General features: G+C 40.5%; 3 protein-coding genes across 6 annotated transcripts in view; 1 reads left to right on the plus strand and 2 right to left on the minus strand.

Annotated features, from left to right (window-relative positions):
- Positions 1-280: 280 nt before the first annotated feature.
- gpr37l1a (G protein-coupled receptor 37 like 1a) lies at positions 281-10,463 on the minus strand. The gene is made up of 2 exons (XM_051415603.1): positions 9,672-10,463; positions 281-5,249 (listed from the first exon to the last, which is right to left on the minus strand). Exons 1-2 carry the CDS (start codon positions 10,290-10,292, stop codon positions 4,227-4,229), a joined length of 1,644 nt encoding a protein of 547 aa, XP_051271563.1. The 5' UTR covers positions 10,293-10,463; the 3' UTR covers positions 281-4,226.
- Positions 10,464-12,131: 1,668 nt separating this feature from the next.
- nol8 (nucleolar protein 8) lies at positions 12,132-23,466 on the minus strand. 2 transcript variants are annotated; one of them, XM_051415591.1, is made up of 18 exons: positions 23,355-23,466; positions 22,301-22,448; positions 22,060-22,122; positions 21,791-21,869; positions 21,314-21,470; positions 20,624-20,925; positions 19,411-19,670; positions 17,671-19,076; positions 17,009-17,200; positions 16,713-16,844; positions 16,275-16,368; positions 15,712-15,850; positions 15,505-15,585; positions 14,453-14,766; positions 14,215-14,359; positions 13,550-13,611; positions 12,748-12,830; positions 12,132-12,533 (listed from the first exon to the last, which is right to left on the minus strand). In XM_051415591.1, the coding sequence occupies exons 2-18, from the start codon at positions 22,419-22,421 to the stop codon at positions 12,474-12,476; spliced, it is 3,690 nt and encodes a 1,229-aa protein (XP_051271551.1). In that variant the 5' UTR covers positions 22,422-22,448; positions 23,355-23,466; the 3' UTR covers positions 12,132-12,473. The 2 variants fall into 2 exon arrangements, with proteins under 2 accessions (XP_051271551.1, XP_051271550.1); XM_051415590.1 differs by having other exon boundaries at positions 14,215-14,362.
- Positions 23,467-23,758: 292 nt separating this feature from the next.
- Positions 23,759-26,497, plus strand: part of cenpp (centromere protein P) — a 91,326-nt gene continuing 88,587 nt past the window's right edge. The window contains exons 1-4 of one of the 3 annotated variants that reach the window (XM_051415608.1): positions 23,759-23,890; positions 24,798-24,953; positions 25,168-25,322; positions 25,725-25,813. In XM_051415608.1, the coding sequence (XP_051271568.1) occupies positions 23,871-23,890; positions 24,798-24,953; positions 25,168-25,322; positions 25,725-25,813 (420 nt within the window). In that variant the 5' untranslated portion in view covers positions 23,759-23,870. Of the gene's footprint in view, positions 24,009-24,779; positions 24,954-25,167; positions 25,323-25,724; positions 25,814-26,497 lie in introns of all 3 variants that reach the window. The other 2 variants (XM_051415607.1, XM_051415609.1) reach the window with 2 other exon arrangements.

The raw sequence follows: 26,497 nt of genomic DNA on the forward strand, positions 1-26,497 counted from the left end.
ATTCAAACAGAGGTTTTCTGTGTACCACAAAGTTCTTAATTCACTCCATACAATCAATGGAAATGAAATTAACTGGTTGAATCTTTTTCTGCCTCCTTTATCTGATTAAATCTGGGTCTAATATGAGCATTTGGTGTCTGTGATATTAAAATATCTGATAGTTATATTAAATTATTTAAATATAACCTCCTCTCTGTGTCCCTGTGTGTTCGTATATCTGCTGCTTGACTCACTCAGGAGTTGCCTGTTTTATTAAGTTGTGGAAACCAAGAAGAAAGACTCAACTTCAAATGTTTATTGAGTAAAAAGTAAAACATTTAATGTACAGTCAATATCAAACTAAAAAGGAAAAACTTCTTTTTTTAAAGGAACATTTCTTTGTCTCCCACATTGTCAGATGAGATCAGTTTCAGGCGCTCTTGGATTCTTAAAAATATGTTGGACTGATGTTTTAAGTTAGTCTTGGATTAGTCTAAGAACAGAAAATGCAGATAAAAACGCATCTTAAACCTAAAAAATTCACATAATACCTGTCCCAGAGTTCCTGCTGACTTGGGTCGGGACACTCGACTCCTTCCTGGTCCCAGAGGACCAAATATGAGCCGCTTCTGGCCCGACCACAGCCGGCAGGTTTGGCTCGGGATTAGAGGAGTTGACTTGTGCTGGTTTGGAGGACTGATTCAAGGTACCTTCAGGTGGTGGTGTGTTCACTGTGTTGAATTTGTACTTTTTAACGCTGTCTATTCATTTTTTTGTTCCTGAACTGATTCCTGAAAATCAAAATTATTCACAATTCGTGAAATGGGAACAAGATAACGTCATATGTTTGTCTGTTGTTGTCTCCTGTCTACCTGTATTCATAAAAAAGTCACCTGCTGACAACTGACGGCCCGTTATCTAACGATTGTTGAGAGACCAAAAGATTCTTGAGATCATTGAAACCTTCACCTCTTCCTTCTGATTCACTCATCGCTGAAAGTTCTTCTACACATTGCAGGTTTTCTGCTGCAGTATTGAGCAGCTGCAAGACAAAACTTGAGTTTGTTAAATTACAGTTAAACAATTAGGTTCAGATGAAGTTCTGATGTTTTGGTTTTGTTAAAGTTAAATGGATTGTGTAGCAGTTAGCCTGCTAGTTAAATACTATCAGAAGAAAAAAAAATATACACCTTCCACAATTATCAATATACAAGATTTACATGTTGTATCTCGTTTATTGAACACTTGTAGAAAGAGAAAAGTAAAGATGAGACTTTAGCAGCAGTTAAAACCACAATGTTGACTCTCTTTTAATATCTTGAGTTAAGTTATAGTGGGCACAAGATCCATAACTTCTACACACACAAAATAATCTTATACCTGATGAATATCTTGATCCATATATTATCTTGCACAGACAAGATAGTGTATCGTATCTCGATCAATTTCTGGTAATAATAATAAGATATAAAGTAAAATAAATGACATGGTTGTTGTGCCCAGAAGAGATTGAAATATTATTATTATAAAGAAATCTATAATCTATTATAATCTAGGTTTCAAGATGAGTTTCTGGCTGTAAATTACAATGTAAAATACCTTTTTTTGCTAATTTTTTAGGTCAATATCAGTTAAAAAGAAAAAAAAAAATACTTGGGTCGGCAACAAATTCTTGTCTGCTCTCCCCAGCAACTGGTCACAGAGCGACTGTTTATTATGTCTGCAGAAACTCAAAGGCCAACTGTTATTGTGAAGCTGTGACCTTCAATAATTGAATAATGACAAAAAGGAACGTCACAGTCGGGCATGAACAGCTTTTCTCCTTCAGTGGGTGTTGAGATCGCTGCTGCGTAGCATTCCTTCCAGTGGAGATCAGAGTCAGAACATCTCTCTTTTTCCAAATAAAACCAAATCCACAAGGATCCTCCATAAAAGTTTAGATGGTTTAAGAACAACTGGAACTCTTCTGTTTCACTCTCTGTCTCTTGGACTCTTTTTCCTTCTTTGTTTGGAAAACAACAACATTTCTCCTTCCCCCATTTCTTTGTGTTTCTCTATTGTTTTTCTGTCTTTTCTCTCTGACTTTCTTTGCACTCTTAACACCGGATTTAACTCTGAACTGGAACCTGGAAGTCTGCAGATTTAAATCAAATACTTTATAAGAAAATGTTTATATTTTACAACAAAATATCACTACATTTTAGACCGTGCTGACAATGCACACACACACCTGGTTACTGTTTTTATACATATATGTAAAAACATGCATTAAGCTGTAGTTTAACAGGTGGCGCACACACTCACAGACACAGACATTGTAAATTGTTAAAAGAACTTACAGGATATGACTGAAGCTATTTTATATTTTCTTGTTATCAACAAATCCCACATACAGACCAAAACCAACACTGTGTTAGTCCGTCCCTCAATACTTTCTGACTTCCCTCCTCTCTCTTTTTAATATCTAAAAAAGGCTCAGCTGGGCACTATACTTAAAAACTATATTACTCAGAAGGAAAGGGACTATTTTCAGCAGTTTATTAATCCACATTATAAATCTAGTGAGTGTTTCCGGCAGCAGGACAATGTACGTGGGACTGAGTCAAAAAGTGAGACTCATTTATGTGTTTTTAATAGTTTTAAACAACAATGGAGCTCTGTGGCACAGAGGAAGAAAACTTTGGATACACAGACAATATTTGTTAGTAGATACATTCATTGTTGGTTTGGTCTGCACTTGGGATTTATGGACAATAAGAAAAACATAGAATATCACCAGACTTGTAAGTGATTCTGCTGCTGAAACGAATCCACTAAAACACATAAATTCATATTTAAAACGATAAGTAAAAAAAAGCACTTTCATAGTTTAACTGAACAGATTGTAAAAAGTGTAACTCAGCTTATTAATATTCCAATAATTAGTGGAATAAAAAGCTCTGTAAACACAGATAGAGCATTCATCAGCAGCTCTACTGATTATATCAGTTAATAAAGTTTATAAAAGACATTTAAAAAAAACAGGGAGTTACTTACAGGTGATGCAGAAAATCTAAACTTTACTAAACCAAAACAAATAAAAAGTCAAACTTCACACTGAATTGTTTCACGTAGTTATAAAATGTTGATTGATCTCGAATATGATCTTATCCCATTGTTTACCTGCTGTGGAGACGCAGTGTAAATCAGGTGCGTGAGCAGCAAAACAGCAAAATCATGTTTTTTAAAAAAGAAAACAGCTCACAAAGTTCACAGCAGTCAGTCTGCTCACTAAAGTCTCAGTGTGTGTCTACAGTTTATCCACATTAAAATCCCCCCGAACTCAAACTACCCAGTGTCTTTAATACAGTACTTAGATCAGATAGTACTAATATCCTGATGCGCATTAGAAAAGTATTAATAACTATAAAATGTATCATAAAAACAGGATTAAATCCATCACAAGTGGACAACACTAAACTCTAAAAAAAAAAAACAGAACATCTTCTATATTGAATATAATCTAACAAGTTTGTGCTCCTACAGTGGTTCTACACCATCAGTTCATACAGACTTAGATTAAAGGGGGTTTTATTCTGGTTGTTTGTCCATCATCTCTATCAGTCATACTGATATTTCATTCTAGTTAATAGCAGAGATCTGGAAAAATAAAATAACGTCTGACAGTTCAAGAAACACAAACAGTTTGGAAACAGTCAACATCCATCACAGTTACTTACTGTTTCAACTTTAACCTACTATACTTACCGTAGTTGTAGTTTTACCTTCATTAGAATTAGTTTCACTGACAGATAAAGTGGTTTACAGACATTACGTGCCCAAACTATGGGCATTAATCTGCTGCTATATCAGCCTCCACTCTTCTGGTTTCATTAGATGTTGACCCTGACTGCAGGGGTTCACTCCCATTCAGCCACAAGAGCATCAGTGTTTGTTCACACTGGAGGAACAGGATCAAACACAAAGTTGGAAGCACTAAAACATCAGAGTATGTTGTAGCATAAAGATTAAGATACCAAAACTGAACCAGGAAAAACAGACTGAGATATATAGAGTGTGATCTGGATAAACTGTTTGTGTTTCTTGACCCGAGTTCTTCTTAATGAAATCAATGTGCCCTCAGATCTACACTATTAACTTGGTGAGTACAATATTATTAGAACTGGTGGAAACGATGGATAAAACAACGAAATGAAGACCCGAGTTGTAATAAACCTAAATGATGTGGTTAAATGGAGTTCTGGGCCTCAGCAGGGCGTCCCGATGGCTGTCGAAGAGTCTTTCGCTCTGTCGTAGCAGACTGCTGGTTCTGTTGCCAACATGCTCTTCGTCTCCTCTTTGCTGGAAGGAGACAGGGAGGATGGAGAGGGCGACGTGGGCGAGGAGAGGTTGGAGGTGGCGGTGGTTGAAGCAGATGAGGACGAAGAGGAGTTGCCGTCGGGGAGGCACTCTTCACAGCAGCAGCAGCAGCAGTCCATGAAGGCCTGGCCCAGCGAGCGACACAGGAACAGCAGCAACACCGGGGTCGCCGAGCAACGCACGAACAACAGGAACTGTCCAATCAGACCCAGCGCTGGAAGAACCAGAGCCGGGAGCTGAGCGGACACGTGGTCGGAAACGTACGCCAGGGTGATGTTACAGATGCTCTCCGGCAGGTTGCACGCGATGTACAAGATGGTGAGTGCCATCACCGTGGAGCGCAGCCTCTGCTCTCTCACGTGCTGCTTTTTCTTTGTCGCGGAGGACGACGAAGACGAGGAGGAGCATCGGCTGGTCACCTTTTCCCCGCCGGGTTTCTGCGGCACACGCTGGGATAACACTTGCCTCGTCACCAAGTCGCAGGCCAGCGTGAAGAGCAGAGGCAGACAGATGTAGCACCCGAAGAACCACCACATGCGGGCCTCGTGGTAGGTCAGCACCAGAGAGTAGATGCTGTCTGGCAGCTCCGCGGACGGCTCACGGACGCAGACATCCACCTTAAACTTGTCTGTTCGGGCCCTAAAGGCAGCCATCAGCGAGCCTCCTGGCTGGCTCTGCTGCAGGTCGCTGGGGAGCGTCGGCAGACTGACAGTTTCCTGGAGGAGCTGCCACAGCAGCAGCTCAGGGGCGGCCAGCACCAACGAGCCCACCCAGATGACGGACAGCTTGGATAGGATGGACTGGCAGGGCTCCACCTTCGGCGTCTGAAGGGGCCCGGGACCGGTGGCCGCATGGAAACGATCAATACTTAGAGCACAGAGGCTGAATGTGGCCACGCCCAGAGAGGTGACCTGGGAGAGGAATGACAGAGAGGGTTTATTGATCAGGTATCAGCCATAAAAGGAACAACTTTAAGGTTGTCGAGTGAGGAAAAAAAAAATTTTTTCATGGTTAGCTGCTCCATTACGTTTGTTGCAAGTCAGAAAAACATCTGCCTATAAATTGAACTCATATAACCAAACTTAAACGTCTCAGAACGTTGCCTTTACTTTCCCTGGGAGTAGGGTAGCACTACCTTTTATTCTTTTCAGGAAGTTTTTTTAAAGATATATGCACCTGTTCTTTCCAACACGACAGTCTAAATTAGAGCTGACTTGATCAGTTTGTTGATCAGTCAAAGGACAGAAAGAAATTATTTAAAAATGTCAACTGTCCTCCAGTTCCAGCCTCTAAAACGTGAAGATTAGATGATTTTCTGTGTTTTAAATCACTGTAAAGTGAATATCTTTGGATTTTGGACTGTTGGTTGGACAAAACAAGACATTAACTGAAAAAACAATCTGCTGATTAATCGATAACAATACTTGCAGCCATCGTCTCCGTGTTGTTCTCAAGCCTTTTTCATGCTGCGAGGAATGAAATTGAAAGTGGAGAAATATTAAACTTGTGTGCAGAACCTGGTGATCCCCCTCCAGCGGTTTAATTCATCAAAAACATCTCGACGATGTAATTGTTAAATTTGAAGCAGAAGAAATCCTCTTCAGATCTTCTCACCTCATATTTTATATGTCCACTGTCTGTCGAACCTTTTACTACTTTTATAATCAAACAAACAAAAAAAAAAACTTTAATATTTACTAACACAGTTGTTCATGTTTTACACTGATGATTCAACCAGGAGCTCCAACTGTGAATCCCCTAACATTGTCTGTTGTAAATCCATTAAGGTTAGTGGTCCAATGGCTGATTTTTCTCAAATGTTGTTCTTATTTACGATTAATAACTAAAAAAACATACGTCATAAACCATTAACCATAATTATATCTTGTAATTCCTTTATAGAGGCGGCTTTATGAAAATGTGGTACTTCAAATAGTAAATTTTAGATAACACTGAAACTCTGGTCCCGTGTTAGTGACACTGCTTTTAAAAAGCACAATATAATTCAAACCATTTAACAGTTTTTTATAATTCAATATGACTTTTTAGTGTTGCAGAGCTGCAGGAAGTCCCTCACACTGTATTAATTCATGCTGCTGGTTCCAGTCAGACGTGACCTGTTTGCACAACTGAGAACAACAAACGTCCTGCAGGCGGTCTACACTGAGCACAGGAAGGTGTTTTGTTGCCTAAAGAACAAATTTAAGGCTTTCCCTCTGCCTTGTTTTGCCTTATAGCCTGTAGGTGAATTAGCCACAACTACAGTAATAAGTGAAAACAGCTTCAGAATACAGAAACAGGGAAATAAAAAAGGAGCCACGGAGGGGAAAGAGCCATTATGCTGCAACAGCTCTTAGCCTGCAGACTGGGGGACAGTTATTGGTGCCTCATGCACATTAAAGTCTGTGGTTTTGGCCAAAAAACACAGACTATCATTACAGAGACTTGTCCTCCCTCTGTGGGGGCTTAATGACCTCAAACGGTTAAGACACAAACTCAAGATAATTAACACAGAGCTCTAATTAGCATGAAAATAGTTGAACTAACAGAGCACAGGGGCAGCTGGCAGCCTGACCTGCTTTCAGCGCGGCTCAATACAACGCTCAGGGTTCAAACCGCTCAATAGCACTTTAAAAAAATGTTAATTAATTAGCAAGAAATACATTCATTAATTAGCATAAAAATAGGTAAAGCAACGGAGAATAGAGGAGGCTGGCAGCCTGACCTTGTTAAAGACTGCTTCACACAAGCTGTTATTACAAATTAGTAGAACTCCACTTCAGTGATTTAGAGCTCTGTAGGCGTACGGAGCTGGTTTAGAGCCAAAAACAAGGACTCCACAGGCCGGCAGAGTCCACGGTAGTACAGGAGACGGATGAAGCCGATGTAAACTTAACAATGAGAAACCAAGAGGCTGTGAGAGCTCCACATTATCAGCTCTAAGCTGCTGAGTTTTCAGCTTAACTAAAATAATCCTCTGGACTGTAAGTCAATGTTATATTTAGAGCTGCAACAGTTGGTTGATGGTCAGAAAAATTATTGTTTACTTAATCTTTTAAAAGTTATATTTCAGCCAAAAGTGGCTGTTTTCAGCACTCAAATATAATAATAATAGATTTCCTGCTTTTCTCTGTTTTATAATATTGTAAACTGATAATTTGGCTCTTTTTAGATAAATGATTAATCATTTAAATGTAAAAAAAATTTGTTCCAGCTTCTCCATTGATAAGAACGTGCAGCTTTTTCTTTGTTTTATGATTTTGTACATTTAATTTCTTTGGGTTTTCGACTGTGTTGTGTTGAGCTTTTGGAGGAAATTATTCAATAATCAAAATAACCGTTAGTTGCAGCCCTACTTATGATCTTATGTTATCTGATTGGCCACCCTATTATCCTTCCCTCTTCCACATTGTCTTTTACAGGTTGCACCAGACTCGGTTTTAAAGTTAGAACGCGTCCACTGTTACCAACCATGTCACGCTTAACATGTTGGGATGGGCCCCTTGACCTCTGACCTCAAGATATGTGAATGAAAGTGGGTTCTATGGATACCCACAAGTCTCCCTGTTGCAGACATCCCCACTTTATGTTAATCCAACGCAGTTTTAGGCAGAAAGTTGTATTTTCTCCTAATTTATTTGAATATTTCTGCATACTAGGGTCCGTTGGAATTTGAGAGGCTGAGACACTTACTTCATGCCACCCCTGCATGAGTTAGTGCTCCACTGTGAGCAGGTCCACTGATCCCTTTATATTAAAACAGATTGGTGGTTTGAATCCCAGCTCAACCTCTCCACATCTCCAAGTGTCTTTGAGCAAAACACTGAACCACAAACTGCTCCCAACGTGTGTGTAAATGAGGGAAAATGTTAAGTCACTGTGGATGAAAGCATCAAATCAATGTAATGTTATATTGTGACACATAATATAGCAGTATGTGACAGTATTCTTATTCATATATTATCTCCATTAGAGCTGAATTGATTAGTTAGTTCATTAGTTGATCAACAAAATGATCAATTATGAAAAACATTATTAAAAATGTCAACAATTCTCCAGTTTCAGCTCTAAAATATGAGGATTTGCTGATATTTAAACTGTAAAAACATTGATTGGCTGATTAATTAATAAAAACTAGCAGCCCTAGTTTAAACTCTGGGTCTGTAAACTCCAACTTCATTACTAAGACTTCATTTTGGATGTCTACACTCTGAACCTGTGAATAAACGTCTCAGTCCGTGATAACTACGTCTCTGTGTTTCATTGTTTGATTTCTGTGAGCAGAAGAAGAAGAGTCGTTTCACGCGGGGGCCCCGCCGGCCTCCCCTGATGGTTCATTACAGACAGCTGAAGAGGCCAAACAGACCATAACAGCACGTTTGTTGAAAGTAAAGACTGCTCTGAGCCGGCAACTGAGCAGCAGCACAGACACAAACAGGCCATTCATCACAGGCCTGGATGTCTCTCTATTAAACGGGAAAACATTCACAATGAGTTTAACATGGGGGTATAAAAACAGCACAGACTTGAGGGACAGATGAATTATCATCACATTAAGTTGTTTGTTTAACTTGTTTGACATCTCCTCACTATAACTGGAGGATATCTGGGTTTTGGTTCTGATGTAAAACACTTTAAGGGGCAATTAGAGTTAACCTGTGATAAAATAAATAGTGGATGATGAAACTATGATTATTTAAAAGTGATTTTTGTCATAAATTAAAAACACCAACCATTCTCTGGTTGCAGCTTCTCCTGTTTGACCATTTTCTTCTTTTCTCCCTTTTATAAAGACTGAAAACTGACATTTGTTGGGTTTTGACTGTTATATAATCTCCTTGGTTTTTGGGAAACTGTGATGAATATTTTTAGCCTACAGACTAAGCAATTAATCAAATATAGTACAGTTATAGTATAGTACTAAAGTTACCTGTTGTTTACCTCAAGCACTGATTTGGAAAGGTGTTGACCTGAACTTTCTTTAATTAATAAAAGTTCTTTTTCTCAGCTAAACCTTTTCAAAAAATTCAATAAATCTTATTTTTATTATTTAAAAAAATAATAATTTTATAATAATAATAATATAAAATAATTATATTTTATTTTTATTAATTTATTTTTTATTTTATTCGATTTTAACGGACACGAGGAAAGTAGTAGGTATAATTATAATATAATATTCGGTGTTATTTTCACAGTATAAACGCTATAAATTATATAAAAACTTTAATAATTTAACATTCTCACTAGAACTTAAGGAAATTAAACTTAATTAAAACATTAATTCATAAGTTCACACACTCTTCCGGTGCTCGTCACCAACTTCTCCTCACCTCCAGGTAGGGCACGAGCCGACAGGACAGGTCTCCTAGCAACCTCTTCAGGGTGAGCTCGTGGAAGACGACCACGGGAAGGCAGAAGAACAGCACGAGGAAATCCCAGAACGCGAGCCCCGCCAGGATGCAGTTCCACGCGCTCTTCAGGTAGAAGTTGTGCCACACGATGCACATGAGCGCGAGGTTCCCGACGATGCCCGCCGCGAACAGCACGAGCGCGAGCAGCATGACCGCGTACGCCCAGTAGGAGCCGTTGGTGACCGGGAACAGCGGGTTGAGGAGCCCGTGGCCCGACGAAGAGTTACCCGGCGCGGCGGGCGGATCGATCCGCGGTGTGGTGAAGTAACCGCTCGGGTCCTCGTACCGCCTCGGTGTGTGCGGGTCTTTCTTCCCTAAGTTCCTATCTTTGGCTCCCCGGGCGACCCGCTTCAGGTCGGGAACTCCTGAACTCTCTTGAACCCGCTCCAGAGGCGTCCTTCCCTTTGTCCCCGCCGCCGGGGTGCCAGCATCCTCCGCCCGCTGCACCTCCAGCGCGGACTGAAACTCCCGGGCTGTGTGGGCATGACGGAGCTCCGCGGTCCGCAGAAAGAGGAGCAAAAGGCACAAAATGGGGCTCATGGTTGCCGTTGGACTAACTGCTCCGTGTTATGTGGCCCTTCCACAGACATGTGCTGCGACAAACATTTGACTCCTGAAATAAAAAATGTCCATTAACCGGTTCTTCCTCTGGTCCTGATGCAGAAGTTCTGACTCTGCTGCGCTCTTCAGCTCCTGTTACCCACCAACGGTCGGACCTTATATACCGCCAACCGTCCAACTGACGCAATACAGCACGGAGCGTCTTCCGGTTGGGAATTTCAAAATAATAGGAAACATAAACAAGAGATAAAGTGAAGCGTGTCAATCTGAGCATGGAGCGAATACAAAAGTTAACTGTTTCAATTTAGATGCTTTTTTTAGGTTATTTAGCTACTTTTACAACACTGTTTTGCATCTACACTTCATTGTATAAAACATTACACACATAAATAGTTGTCTTCAGTTTGTAAACGGAAGTAGCTCGTGTACAATTTCATTCACTGACAGTAACAGCAAAACACATCAGTTAAAGAAAGTCCAACCAGGCACCTGCCCCAGATCCACAGAGACCCCAGGCTCACTGCATTAGTTTGTGCTCATTTAACTGCACATTTATTTGGGAATAAGCACAAATAAAGTAAAAATTAACCACTGCACACTGGAATGACTTTACTGTGATTTTATTAGGAGCAAACAACAGGTTTGGTCTGCATTTTTTCTTTGAGGCTCTGTGTCAATATCTAGTTATAGTACTTTTATTTACTTTAATTGATAATAATAAACTTGGAAACCTGGGGCAGGCTAATACAGTATTGTATATGTGTAGTGGTTGTTTTGTGCACAGGACACAAGAATATTCCACAGAAATAAAGCTCAGCAACAACCCAGAAAAGCAGTCCACCCTTAAAATATAACATTTTATTAGAAGTCTGTTGTGTTTAATAGGTCTGCAACTAATACTCAATTTAATTCTTCTTCTTCTTCTTCTTATTATTATTATTATTACGAAGTAAACAGATCTTTTTTTAATCTTCCCTTACTGGTTATTTCTGGAGTGGTACGTCTCTTCTGACACCAAGTGTGGCATCTAAACTTAGAGTATCCTCTGTGTGTGTGTGTGTGTGTGTGTGTGTGTGTGGAGACTCTTATAATAAGCCACAGACAATGACATAACTATTTCTGAATGTGTAATGTGACCTCATTTTGTTTTATAGGGCTGATATATTATTATTGTCCACTACATTCTTAGATTTAACTATTTAAGATCAAACTAAGAAATACATTAAATTTCAGTGATTACTGGTAGAGAAAGCTCCAGAAAACAGCATTTAGCAGATAATCTGGAGAGACTTTTAAATAAAAACATTTGAACACTTCAATGAATTAGGTAAAAATTCAACATAACAGGCAGACGTGATTGTGGTGGCTTGGACCCACAACCTCAGTATTTATACTTTGTACATCCCTTTTATATCACTGAGTAATTGATTAGTTGATCAAAAGAAAATGAATTGCCAAACATTTTAATAGTCTTGTTTGACACCATGTCAGTGTCAAAGGTTTGATGCCTCGAGCTTCTCAAATGTGACAATTTCCTTCAGTTTCAGCCCTGGTAGAGACAACACAACACAAACTGCAGCCTCCAAAATGAACAAAGTTGAACCAACCCCTCTAAAAACTGAGCTTAATGAAGGGAGGATTTGTAGTATTCAGACTGCATTAGATTTATAGCCGGACATAATACAGCTAATTCACATTCAAATAAACAAAATCTCATTTCACTTTATTTCACAGTGCAAAGAGAAACTGAAACCTTCAGTCTCATTAGTTTGACTCCTGACTGACAGCTGTAGCACCAAAACTGAGACAGAAACAGGGTTGTTTTTTATTTATTTATTTTTTTTATATCAGAGTTTGGTCCCCTGTAGCTGTGGTTAGCTGCTGACCATCCAGAAGTTCATTTGCAGCACCGTTTCCATGGCAACAGATGAGAAAACCCAGCTCCGACCACAAAATATTTCTCAGCATTTACTACAAATAAAAAATAATCAGATATTTTCTGACGATCTTGAACTTTCACTCGATGTGTGCGTCTCTCCCGCCTGCTGACCGTTGAAATCAGGCACAAAATGGCACCAAGAGGGAGAAACAATCTGTCAGTTCCTGGTCCTGAAGTCCAAACCAGTGAGTGAAACACAGAGACTTCACTTCCCACAATCCTCAGCTCTTCTGGGAGGACTTCAGCTTCCTGCGGGCGTCCTTGTGTTTCTTGCGGTACTCCTGTGGAAAAGTTAAAGTAAGATAAAATAACTGGCATTAGCTAACTCAAGATGTGAGCACATATATGTCACAAGCCCAGCACAAAGCGTATGTAAGTAGGTACGGAGAAAGTTGACTGAAGTCCAGCTCAACTGTTACTGGAGCATGTTTAGTACTTGACAAAGGGAAGCATGATGAGACTCGTTCTGATAATGTATAGTGATAGTTAGTGTACCTGTCTGAGTGCGCTCCTCCTCTCCTCCCACTCCTCCCTCTGCTCCTCCAGCTGAGAGGAACGACAGAACAACCGGGGACCCTCTGATGGAGGGAGGAGAGAGAGAGAGAGAGAGAGAGAGAGAGAGAGAGAGAGAGAGAGGGTTCAAATCACATACAAGAACAACGCCTCATCAACTTACAGAAACAGTTCAACACGTTGGTTTCACAAACATCACTAAAATATATTTCAGATTTTAACCTGCAGCTAAAAACACCCAAAACATTTTCATGTTTCCCTCGAGGAACATACTATTTCATCATAACATAAATACTATATATGTATATATCGTTTTCCCCATTGTGGAATGCACTAAAACATTAATTTTCTCTACTTAAATGTATAAAAAATATCAAATAGGAAACCAGAAAACTTTATACACTTATATCTAAGTGTAATTCACTCTGGTCCGTTGCTTAATTTCCTTTTTTCTTTTTAATTTAATTGTTGCTTAAACTTTTGTTTCATTTTCAACAATATCTATTTTGTTGTGAGTAATTGATGGTTAAATGTACCCTTTTTATAAACTGGAAACATCCCTTCCTAAGGAGGTGTGATTCTTCTATGCGTTATTAACAAAGTTGGTTACAAAAAAAGTACAGTATAGCGCAGTCGGATTCTCTTTGCAGCGCTCCTTTTGAGTTCTCCTTCCACAGAGCTCAAGGAAAAGTGTTTTTGACTATTTGAACCAAATCACACAGTGTGACATCAGGCCTGAGGGCTGAGGTCTCTAATGGTGCAGGGAGAGACATCCTCATCCTACCTGTCAGTCTGCTGTCTTCAGGGTAGAAGAAGAACAGAGCCGGTTTTGAAGGAGTCTCCTCTCTGTGAACAGATAACACAATCATTCACACATTCAGATGACAACTGTCCGCTTCTGTAACAACACAATCACAGCTCTGGTGTTGAGGCCTCAGTACACTTCAAACAAACATTTGAGTTTCAGAAAGTTTTTTAAGTTTCTCAAACAATCTGACAAACACAACTTGTTATGTATGAGAAACAAAGTGCGACATCACAAATACCTTCAAGGAGAGAAAGATTTTAACGAGAACCAGTGAATGTTTGGCAACTTATCCTCAAACAAATATTTCATTAATCTATTTGTCGATCAACACAAAATTAAATCGGCCACTATTTTGATAATTGTTTAATCGTTTCAGTCATTTTTAAAGGATTCACTGTGGTCTTTTTTATAAGTTATACTTTAATTAATTATGTTTAATATTTGTTTTTTCTCTGATAAAACAAGGAATCTGAGGATGCCACTTTCACTATTTTCTCACATTTTATGGATAAAACAATTAAATCAATTATTTGAGAAAACACTCCGCAGTTTGTCGAAACTCTTTGACTTTAGATGTCAGACAACAAACAAACTGAGGCTTTACAAACACACACGGTCCAGTTAACAGAACTTCATCTCACTCTGTGGTAGCGACGATGGTGCTTTGCTCCTCATCTTCCTCCTGCTCTTCCTCCTCCTCCTCCTCGTCCTCCGAGCTGCTGTCATGGAAACGTGGGTCTTGTTGCCATGACACCTTTGGCGCCTGGATGCTCTCTACCTTGTACTCTGCTGGCAGAGAGAGAAGACGTAAAGATTTAAAACTGGGAGAAAACAAATCTTCCTTTTGACACTCAGTTAAATATCGGAGATCTGACTCACCCGTCTCTTTACTTCCTGTTTCTGTGTCGTCTTCAAAGAAGGAGAACTTGAACCCAGACGACTCCTCTTTCTCTGCGCCGGGATCAGCTGAGAGGAGAGACGACAGCGGGGTCGGCTCTTCATCCTTCCCTCCTTCCTCCGCTTTCTCCTCTTCCCCTTCTTGGTCCCAGTTCGCCTTCTCTTGTCCTCCGGTGTCGTCATCTTTAGTCTGACCGAACACGGCCTTTAGATCACCAGACACATCGTAGTAAATCTCCTTAGAAACCTCCGGAAGCTTCTGAGCCTCTTCCCTCTTCTTCCTCCTGGCCGCCTTGCTGTGAAGACAAAAGATCACGTGAGCTGATAATGTGGTCAGGATGAAGCTTGAGAACATTTTCATTGGTACTTCAGTGATTCTTCTATCTGAAGACTTTAAATCCAACTGAGTATGATACAATGCACATCAGTATATTCTTTATAATGTAGGTTGGGATATCTAGAACATATGAGTGGGTTTAAATCTGAACTGAAAATACTGTATCACTATCAATGATAATGTTTCTTCATCAGCCCTGTTAATATGTGGTGTGCCACAAGGCTCAATCCTGGGTCCCATCCTGTTCTCTGTATACAGTGGCTTGCATATTCAGAAAGCTTTACTTTTCTGGCACTTATTGTGTTTAATAGAGTTAGAATAGTTTTTGGCAATTCATTCTGCACAAAAGAAATGTAAAAAACTAAAAATAAAATGAAAAAATTAAAAAAATTAAATTAAATACGACTGAAAAAAATAGCATATATATTTCAGTAATGTTTCTAAAAGGTAGTTTTAGAAAAAAAAATTAGACCTTTTAAAGGTTTACATCTTGAGTATAATTCAGTGGGTTTGGGGCTGAGTGGAACGTTTTGAGAGACGTACTTTTCATGGAATTTGTTCACAACAAAAAGAATTGAACATTGTCTTAACCTTTAATGTGCATTGTCAAGTCTTATCTGGTGAATAAGTTCAGTATTGATGCTGAAACCGACTCAACAGATTGGATCGGTGCATTCATAGTTTTCCGCGTTCGTACCTTTCTTTGATTTCATTGGTTTTGGTCTCAAACGCAGCGTGTTCCTCTCTGCTGGGGTCATAATGCAGCGCTGAGACGTCTCTGCAAACACACACAAACACACACATTTGATTATTATTCTTTATTTATTTATTTATTTATTATGTGTTCCAGTTCAGAAGTGGCTACGGTCTAGACTCTGTGCATTTGTGAGAGTGTGAGGCTGACCTGAAGGTCTTGGCCTTGCTGGCTGGCTTGCTGCTGCAGGTTTGTTGGCTGCTCCCAAGGACGCTCTGCAGGATGGACAGGTTCTTCTTCCTCTCCTCCTCCAGAGTCTCGTCATCCTCCGTCACGCTCATCTTTCTCTCTGAATCACAAACAGTCGCCTTATTTGTCAGGAAGAGATTCTCACAGGTTTCATTTCAGTGCAAGAACTTAAAAAACATCCAGCAGGACAAAACACAGCGTACACCACAAAGAGCAACTCACACAGACAGGCAAAGAGGATGTGAATGTAACTATACGTGCTTTGTAATGAGATAAATACAAATGTAAGTTGTGTGAGTGAAACGTACAAGCACAATTATATTCATCCATTCATGAAAAAATGTGTCCTGAAAATTAACCATTGTAGTTAAAACAACAAGTTAAAACAAGAGCTGTCTGTATGTTAGGAATTCTTTATAAAAATATCCCCAAAAAAAAGTCCTGTCTCCTACAGCTTAATGACAATTCTATCTTCTTCCGCCAAAGAATTGAAGAAGTACCCCCCCACCAACCCACAGCCTCACCTGACTCCTCCTCTTTGTCCTCGTCGTCCTCCAGGAAGCGTGAGTCCAGCCGGAAACGCTCGTCTGTCCCGAAGCGAGACTGCAGCGCCATCAGCTGGAAACACCACAAACAAACACACAAACAAACAAACATCAGAGGCAGGCAGGCGTCCAATCACAGCGCTCAGCTCCTCCATCACGATATCTTCAGACATGTACAGTTTCCACAGAATGAACTCTGGTGACTTTGCTGATCCTCTGACTTTAAGCACCTTTAGCTTTTTCTTAAAGGTCAAATCATTTCAGTTCTACACAACGTGAGGCTCTTTTCTTTCGTCCTTGGGACACGATGTGATCCAGACTTTAAATGGTGGGAATCGTGGATTTGAATGTTACACATTAATATATATAATTATAAAACAATGTACAGAGCAGCACTGTGTGAACTCCTTTTCTCACCTTCTCTCCTGCTCGACCTTCAAACTGAGGCCTGATGTCAAACCTGCTGCCATCCTCCTCTTCGTTATCCTCCTCCTCCTCCTCCTCCTCACTGCCGTTGAACAGCTGAGGAACTGATGGCTTCAGACGCACCTGACCCCACACACACAAACATCATCCATAAAAATCTTCCATCTATTCATAATAATAATAATAATAATAATAATAATAATAATGAGTAAATGCAGGTAGTTACATACATTCACAGGTAGACTAACTGATATATAATATATAATTGATTAGTAACTCTTCCTCACCTTTTCTTTCATTGTGCCGTTCCGATTGGCTGATGCTTTGTCACCTGTGGCCTCGTCCTCTGATTGGCTGTCCTCGAACAGCGTCTTCTTTGACGTTGTGACCTCTGAGGTCGTCTGCTGCTCCTCTTCGTCATCCTCGTCATCATCAGAGCCAAAGACGATGTGTTTCCCTGCTCCTGCAGTTGGAGCGTCCTAAAGCAGATTCATATTCTGTGTTAAACACGACTGCAGATGGAGCCGTACGTGACAACAAGTACTAACAAGTAGTCAGTAGAGCTAAAAGAAATGTGACACACACAGAGATCTCTGGTTGATCCCCTGTCAACACATAACAACTGGCCAATGAGAGGTTTTAATGAATCATTCTAATGCAAACCTAATAAATCTGATTTGTTTCTTCCAATTTATTTGAAAAGTCAGTTCCTAGTTAAATAAAGGTTATATACAATAATGTGTCAGTTATTCATTTATGATAATTAAACATAGTCAAAGTCTAACATTGTTCCGTTGGCACAATCCAGACCCCACAGCCCTCAAAACTGAACCTAGTGTAACCTCAAACAGCCGTTTCAAGGAGAGAGGAATGGACACAATGTCTTCTCTTCCCAAACACTGACAGTCTGATCTGATCCCCACAAACACTGAACACATTCTGCACTCACCAGCTTGGCTAAAGCTCCCTGGATCAGCTTCTTGTGCTCTTCAGCCTCCTTCTGTCTCTGCTGGACGGCAGCAAGCCTTCTCAAGTTGGCCTGCCTCTGCCGCTCCTCTTCCTCCTTAGCTCCTAACGGCACTCGAGGAGGAGCCCGCTTTTCTTCCTCTTCCTCCTCCTCCTCCTCCTCCTCACTGGAAGAGGACTCACTGGAAGAGGACTCGCTGTGAGGAGCAGGGCGAGGTGCTGCTTTCACAGCATCTTTAGCAGTGGAGGAGCTGGAGGATGAAGGTAAAGCCATTGCTGAAGCTTTAGCTGTAGGAACAGTCTGATTGGGCTTCATCCTTTCCTCCTCCTCCTCCTCCTCCTCCTCCTCATCATCATCATCATCATCAGCGCTGCTAGAGGAGGAATCAGTCTCAGCTTTAACTGTAACTTTAGCAGTAGCAGCCACGTTTTTCACCGCCGCCTCCTTTTTACCCTCCTCTTCCCCCTCTTCCTCATCTTCTTCCTCCTCCTCCTCCTCATCATCTTCTTCATCTTCTTCGTCCTCGCTGCTCTCTGAGGTCTCCTCTCTTTCTGTGTGTTTCTGTGCACTCAGAGTCCTGCTGCTTTTGCTGTCTGTTGCTTTGTGGTTCAGCTGAGGAGCTTCAGAGTCCAGCTTCTGTTTTTTAACCTCACTTCCCTCCTCCTCCTCCTCCTCTTCCTCTTTCCGGCTCCTCTGACTCTCCTCCGTCTCTAATCCCTCGTTCACTGCTCTCGTACCCTGGAATGCCGGCAGCGTTGACGTGACGACTTTTCTTTTCTTCTTTTTCTTCTTTTTCTTCTGTTCGTCCTCGCTGCTGTCGTCCTCCATGAGGGCGGCGAGGATCTCCTCCGGCGTGGTGCCTTTCTTTGGCGTCGGTCGTTCAGCCAGAGCGGACGTGAGCTTAGTTTCTTCCTCGGTTGTTGAGGCCTGCTGGGATTCTTCAGCTAGCTTCTGCAGATCCGCCAGGGAGATCTCCAGACGGGTGACGTTGGAAAACATGGCGTCATAGTCAGAATCTGAACTGGAATCGGCTGATTCTAACTCCTCCTCGTCTTCATCACCGTCATCATCCTCATCACTATCTGATTCTGAATCTGATTTTTCAACAGGAAGGGCTGTCTTCTTCTTACTTTGGCTTTGAGAACCCCTGGGCAGTGTGGAGGAGGGTTTCCTGGAGGTGAGGTGCTCTTCATCCTCTGAATCCTCCTCTTCCTCTTCAGCTTTACTTTTCGTCTTTGTCTTTCTCTTCCTCTTCCGGTCTGTGTCGTTTCCTGACTGGTGCTCTGCAGTGGGGGGAGTCAGTCTCTCCCGCGGTGGAGGAGGCGGTTTCTTGGAGGCGAGGAGTTCATCCGTGTCCGCCGAGTCGTAGTCGTTCTCTTCTTCATCATCTGCAATCCAAAAGCGACATATTTACAGCAAACAAACAAAAGGAGCGTTTGTCTGATCACTGGATACATCCTGAGCTTCAGGCACTAAATCTGATTTTAAGTTCTTATTCTATGAGCTTATTTTCATTGTCCTACACATAATTCTTACTGGTTATTATTGCAGATAGATCAATAAATCAACCTGGATGATATATAGGCCAATATTAGCTTATCACAGCTGTACTGTATTGTTCGAAAGCTTTAGATTAGAGAAAGCCAACAGAATTAAAAATACTTAATAGGAAATATATTCTACAGCTTCTATAACTAGTTGTACCTGTCCAGTCTCAGTTACCTTTCTGGTGCTGACGGGAACGTCCGGACTTCACCAAGTAGTCGAGTCCGACCACTTCCAGGTTATCCTCGTCCTCTTCCTGCCCCAGTGCAGCGTGGGAGGTGTTCTGAGATGCTACTATTCTGCAGATTTCCTCGTCTGAATCAATATCGCTGTCAGCCCTTCTCCTCTGAGCCGGTCTGTGGTTGGTCGGTCGTTCATTTCCGTTGGTGAACTGATGAGCCTCAGTGTGATCGACAGAGACAACAGTCTGCTTAAGTCTAAGAAGAGGACAACAGGGAGGAGATGACAGTGTTTAATTTTGATTTTAAAAAGAATTGTTCAAATTTAAAAAGGAACTTCAAATTAGAAATACAGACAAAGTAATCAGGAATTTACCTAAAAAACACACGTAAAAGTCACCAAATTCTAGACTCGAGTCAACGTCTCTGGTAATTATGCTGGATTTTCCCCATCTTCAACTAAATATACACAAAAATATTTGGGTCTGATGAATCAAAAACCAAAGAAATTCATAAGTTTCTGTATTAAATGTAACATTTTTGATCTTGAGAATCATAGAAACCACTTCAAACGTCTATCAAAGTAATCAGTGGGAGCATTTGGGAATTAAACAAACCAGTAGAAACTGAGAATCCCAGAAACAAGGTGGACCTTTTGGTAAACTGAAATCAGGAATACCTTCTGGGTATTGAGTAAGGACTGATAAGAATTCCAAAAACAGATTTGGAAATGTGCAATACCTGAAACCAGCAGGGATTACAGATAACAGAAAGGAACATTTGGGAATCCAGTAAACAAGCAGGCACCTTTGAAAAGAACTTAAGAAAATATGGAATGTCAGGAACTAACTGGGACAGAGAATCCCAGAAATCACTAGGTGGTTTAGGAAATCCAAGAAATTTGTAGGAAATTTTATATTCTTTTATAACCCCACGAGCTAGTTGGAACTTTTGAGAATCCCTGAGAAAAATATGAAATCCTAGAAACCAGCAGGGATTCTGAAGAGCTCAGAAACCAGTGCAAAGTTTTGGGAATCCCAGAATCCAACAAGGTTAACCTGTAAAAACCTTTAGGAATGCTAAAGATCAGTAAACTTTGAGAATCCAAGGAACCAAATTCCAGAGAATTCTACATACTACTAGGAAATTGGGAGGAAACCGGGCCTCGGAAAGTGGGAAGTTACAGAAACCAGCAGGAACCTTTAAGTTACCTGGTTCTGCCCAAATCATTCTGGGAGTTGACCGTATCTGTCCGACTCTTCTTGGGTCTTGAAGGCTCAAAAGGAGGAAACTCTCCGCGCCTCTTCTTGCTGATGTCATCATCCCCTCCCGGTACCTCCCAGGTGAGCTGGGTGACAGGTGTGGGCTCGTCTGCGGCGGCGGTTCGGTCCAGCTTGCGGATGTTGTGGCTGTATTTGGACGGGTCGTACTTCAGGGTTCGAGCTTTGCTGCCTTTCTTACACCGGAGCTGCATGACGGGGAGGACTCGTCCGAATTTACTGACCACCCAGTCCTGAAACCAGAGCACCCAGAAGACAGTCAACACCTCTCCTGATGCTGCTCGTCACATACAGATGATTAGTTCTCTAATAGTGGAGAGAACCAGAACTTTTATTGTTTAATATTGTTAGCAGATTGTTGATTATGACTCAACCAAATGACGGATTAGTGCTGCGAGAATGTATATTACACTGAATTTATCAAGAAATGCCAAAGGTATGTTTGAGGTCATTAAGAAAACATTGTCTCCATTACATAATTTGTCCATCAGAGAGCACTGGCTTTACTTTCAAATACTAATATTGTATCAGCCACACACACACACACACACACACACACACACACACACACACACACACACACATTCAAACAGGAGGCGGCAGACGACTATATTACTCGACCTTGTGTCCTGGTATTTCGGTCCCGGGCACCGCAGCCTTCATGGTGAAGTTTTCCACGCCGGCTCCGCTGAGGGAATCCAGCATCTTCTGTCTCGTATCCTCAGCTGCAGGCTGCTGGAGGCGCTGCTCCTCTGCCTCCTGTCGCTCCTCAGCCAGTCTAACACACAAATACCACAAACTTAAACGATCTATCATTGATCCGTGCGTGGATCAAGAAAGTGGAATATTTTCCGTACATGCTGTAAAGAGCCACTCCCTCAAGAATCACAAGAATGTGTTTGAATGTGAAGAGCCCAGAACTTAAACAGAAAACAATTTATCTATTAATCAAGAACATAATCTGAAGAAGAGTCAGAAAAGAAAATAACTGTTAGCTGCAGCCCTAATATGTCAACTTCCTCTCGCTCTATAGCAATGTTTAATGTGTTCATATTCGACTGTCCAAAGACTTTCATGTTGAGGTGAACGTGACTGTACCTGTGCAGGAAACTCTCCTTGGCTGTTTCAATCTGCAGAGTTCCTCCTTTCCATTTGGATTTGTTCAACACCGTCAAACCTGCAGAGGACACACATCGATTCAAAACGAGCTCTGGTGTAAGTTAGACTTGAAGGCTTAATGACAACAAATGACGTGTTCAGCTCGAGTGTTGTTGCGGTTTGACAGCGGAGGAGTCCCACTCGCAGTCTGAATGAACATCAGTTACACAGAACATTAGGAAGCTGTTGGAGCAGCTCAGTTCACTCACATTTCTTCAGGTCTGCGTCTGAAATGTTGATGTTAATGTAGCCGAAGGTTTTGTAAGGAATACCTGCAGGAGAACAACAAGAGTCAGAACACATGCAGAGTCACCGAAGAGGATCTCACAACAACAGATTCTAGAAAATCTGCCTAAAGATGTTTCTGTTCACTACACAATGATAATAGTAATTTGGATTGTCACATTTAAATAAAACTCATGTCTCATGAGTGCGTGTTGGATTCCTCACCCTCCTCGTCCCTCCTGGTCCGGAGCTCCACGTCCTCCACATCTCCAAACTTTCCGAATCGATCCTTCAGATCTTTCTGGGTCACCGTGTGGCTCAACCCGCCGATGTACAGCCGCCGCATCGCTCCGTATCAACGACAACACGGTCACTGCACAGACAACAAACACCAGGGTCAGCCATCTAACTCTATCCTGTAATGAAGGAAATCTTCCTCTTCCGTCCGGTCGTCAGAAGATCATGCATCAGTGCTGCAGTATCTGCTCCTCAGCAGTGCCACAACTGTTTGATTCATCAATGATTAGTTGATCGACCAGAAAATTTACTCCATGATAATTTAGATAATAGATTAACTGTCATATCTAACTTTGACATTTAACTTTACTTCAACTTCAACCTTTGTCACATTTCCTCTTCTTTGTTTTAGACACCAAAGACATTTTAAAACAGATATATTCTAAATATTTTATAGGTTCTGGGCTTTTGCAGTACTTCTGTTCCCTAACTATGTTTAATGGGGCAGTTTTGCAGAATATTGGGTGAAAACCTGATTCTAATTTTAGGTGTTTGGACAAAAAAACCCAACAAAAGTCCAGGAGTCATTAATTTATTCAGGGTTTTTTTTTTTTTGTATTACAGAGATTCCTAACTGGTGACAGCTTCAGGAATCATCATTGAAACTTGCACAGGAGTGTAGGTTTACTCTCTATCAGGTAGAAGAGATCTGCACTCTTTATATCTATAAAACCTTTGTAAGTGTTGATTAAACGACATCTCTTAAATTACCAAAGAATTAATAAATAAATAAAAACAAAAACTGAACATTACAACCTTAATGTAGGTAGGGTATATTGCTGTTAGAGTACTTTACCTCCAGCTCGTTGGATATAATGTGATATAATATATAATCTAATGTGAGAAGATTTCAGTAAAGTAAAATATGAGTAAATAAAACAAAACGGACATAATGTTTAACTTATAACGGAGCTGAAAGAGTTACCGGGATTAAACTACCGGTTTAATTTCTACAGACAGAAAAAAACCAACAAATGTTTACCTCACATGTATCCAGCTTGTGTTACCGTTAACTCCGTCCGGGGTTGTGGCTGCTGTGTCCGACTTTCCCTTCCGCTGTTGTTTCCGTAGATGCTGAAGCGTTCCGCTCCGGTTTAATTACGGGTGAGATTCAACAACCGCTTTAGACAAACACAAAAGAAAGGAATAATGCCTTTTATCGATGAGAATGTTTAATTATGACGGCTAATCAATGGATAAATTACATTTATTTTCTTCTGATTACCTTAAAAACACGATTTCTAACGTGTGGGACAGACCATTGAGGTGACTCTCACAATTTCCAACTCAGACAGAATTTTATTTAGTGCCTCTTAGCTCTGATAAAGCGCTACTGTATACTTTTGAGCACATTTCTAAAAACATTTGCGGCACTTGTATCCACAGAGAGGAACATCGTCTGACCCCTTCTCACATAAACGGTTGTCCTCCCCCCTCTGACACGTAGAGAAAGTGGTACAGTCCAGAGGGCGCGAAGCTCTGAACTGTTTTGGTTGTCATGGAGAAGAAACGAGAGAGGTGAAGAAACGTGTTTTGTTTTTACTATTAAACGAATAAAACTCTTTTATACGAGTGGTTTTAGTACTTTAAAGTAACTTTTATTAAATAATTAGATATTTTAACGTAGTCGAATACGGTAAGTTTACTTTATTAGACATGACAGCTCGTCTGACTTCACCCAGCTAGTGTAATGTTTGTGCTAAAAGTCATTTTAATTAATTAAGTTAACGTTATTTTAACTAGCGATGTTACTAAGTTGTTTACTGTTAATAAGTGAACTCAAGTTGACGCTTTTGACAACATATTTCTTTAACAATTTAAGCGCTTTGAGGGGATGTTATAATATAAAAAAAACGGCCTCTCTATAAGTTTATCTACCAGAGTAATATCACAACCTTAGTGCTGCACAGTTAATAGAAATATGGAAATATAAGTGCAATATGCAAATCCCACAAGCTTCAATGTTTTGAAAACCGCATTATAATGAAGTACTGTAGTGCTGCAAATATGTCCTGGTCGGCAAATCTTTAATTTAATAGTTTTTTTTGTTGCAAATTACATTTGTGATGCAAAAATTATAATCCCCACACTTATCGTGAACCATATCGTAATATCTGTCAAAAATAATCGCAATATGATGTTTTTACCATATCGTGCAGTCCTTCTTTTAATGCTTGTTTATGTTAACTAACTGTAAAAAAAGGTTGTCAGTAACCTAATCCAAGAATCACAATATTAAAGTAACGTAACTTGATTACTTTCTGTTACTTTTGGATTACCTCTCCACTAAATATAATAAAAGCAAGAGATCAAGTATCAATGTATTCAATAAGACAACAGAATAATGTAACCTTTGCTGCCCTCTTCACCCATTGAAACTTCCAAATGTTTATTTATTTTATTGAAGTCAGTGTTTGTGCTTCAGGATGGAGGAGATGAGTGAAGAGAACATCGAGGAGGTGAGGGTGCTGGAGGCTCAGATCGAGCGTCTCCAGGCTGAAGTTTCAGCGTTGCAGTGCCAACAGCAGGAAAACCACAAGGACATAACGTTTAACCTCCGAGGACAAATGCAGAATGCCATGTGAGTTTCATTTTTCATTCAACATTCATTCTTAAATCTCTAGCGCGACTTCTTTCAGTGTTCATCCTGTAGCATTTTCATTCTGTAACGTTCAACTTTACCTCTTAAAATGTCGTTTTTCCTGTTGAACTTAAACTAAAAACTAGAAAACCGTAAACAGACGTGCTGAACTGTCACGACAGTAAATGATCAGTGTGTTGGGGCGTCTCCACAGGTCGTATGTGTGTGGACAGAGACAAGGAGGAGGGAAGGAGAAGGTGCTGTCCAAGCTGAAGGAGGAGGTGGAGGAGTTGGAGGAGGACCTGAAGCGGCAGACTCAGATGAATGGCATCAGTCTGAACAGCTGCACCAAAAAGACTCTCCAAAGCGGTAAGATCACAGCACCGTCTGAATCCACACATATCTCTGTTTTATCTGACATATCTGACATTTTATAAATTAAGTGAGTCATCAAAATCAGGCAAATAACCAACTAATAGATCAAAATAATCTGTACCTGCAACCTTAAAAATTTGATTTTAAAGGTACCCTGTGGCAGTGAAATCACATCCTATTGGTTTCACATCATTTCACTATGACTGAACAGTTAATGCACCAGAGAAGAATAGTACTGCTACAATATATGGATGTTAGAGTTTACAACGTATAAACCACATTTTTGTTTGTTTACAAGAAAACTCCACAGAGTATGGGTCCCTCATGATGTTATATTGCACTTATACTGGTGTGTGTGTGTGTGTGTGTGTGTGTGTGTGTGTGTGTGTGTGCTAGGTGGCAGTAAGCTGGTCCAGAAGTTCCTTTTATCAGGTCACTGCTCTGAACTGGTGTTTCAGGTGGAGTTCCAGCTGTCTGAGGTCAAGGTGAGTCATTTCATTTTTCAAATAACCTTCTGAAGAGACAGAGGGTTTCTGGTTCACACCCCACTGTTGGTTGGTAACAATGCTGCCTCCCTCTGTCACCCCTGACAAATGGAGTTGGTTAATTGGTGCTTTTAGCCTTTTGAATGTATTGAGACACCATGCTTAAGTTAAAGTGAGATCAGTTAAATGTCTTCAGGAAATGTTGCCTTTTCCAGTTTCCATATTTATGTAATCTAATCTCAAGTTGAAGTTTGTGGACTGTAGTTTTTTCATTTTCTCAAGACTGATAAACCGTTCGTCCAGCTTCTCCTTTGATTTCTTTATGTCATTTTCAACTAACTTTATCTCCATCTCACAGTACCAATCCAGTATCAACTAAACAAATTCTCCTTTCTTTCTGCTCTTTGTAATACGTTATGTAAACTGTTCCAGTAACTGGGCCAATATACTCATGATCACAGATATCAGTTATCACCCTCAAAAGTCCAATATCAGTTGTCATCAACTCCAGCCAAAAACTCAAATCTCAATAAAAGATTGTAAAAGTATTAGTAAAAGCTGTAGATTAAACTCAACAGCAGTGTAGAAGAGCCCTGCATATGTTGGATGTAGTGTGAATAAAAACACATTAAAGCATTCACACACTTTGCTTATGCACAATTTACTGACTAAACTTTTAGTCCA

Source organism: Dicentrarchus labrax, unplaced genomic scaffold, assembly GCF_905237075.1.
Source record: "Dicentrarchus labrax unplaced genomic scaffold, dlabrax2021, whole genome shotgun sequence".
NCBI lineage: Eukaryota > Metazoa > Chordata > Actinopteri > Moronidae > Dicentrarchus > Dicentrarchus labrax.

Excerpts from the sequence above, each read along its gene's own strand:
- gpr37l1a (XM_051415603.1), bottom strand. The coding sequence starts at position 10,292 with ATGAGCCCCATTTTGTGCCTTTTGCTCCTCTTTCTGCGGACCGCGGAG. Across the intron at positions 5,250-9,671 it reads GGCTCGTGCCCTACCTGGAG|GTCACCTCTCTGGGCGTGGC; the intron begins GTGAGGAGAAGT and ends TTCCTCTCCCAG.
- nol8 (XM_051415590.1), bottom strand. The coding sequence starts at position 22,421 with ATGCGGCGGCTGTACATCGGCGGGTTGAGCCACACGGTGACCCAGAAA. Across the intron at positions 16,845-17,008 it reads ACGGCACAATGAAAGAAAAG|GTGCGTCTGAAGCCATCAGT; the intron begins GTGAGGAAGAGT and ends GTGTGGGGTCAG. Across the intron at positions 12,534-12,747 it reads GGAGGAGCGCACTCAGACAG|GAGTACCGCAAGAAACACAA; the intron begins GTACACTAACTA and ends ACTTTTCCACAG.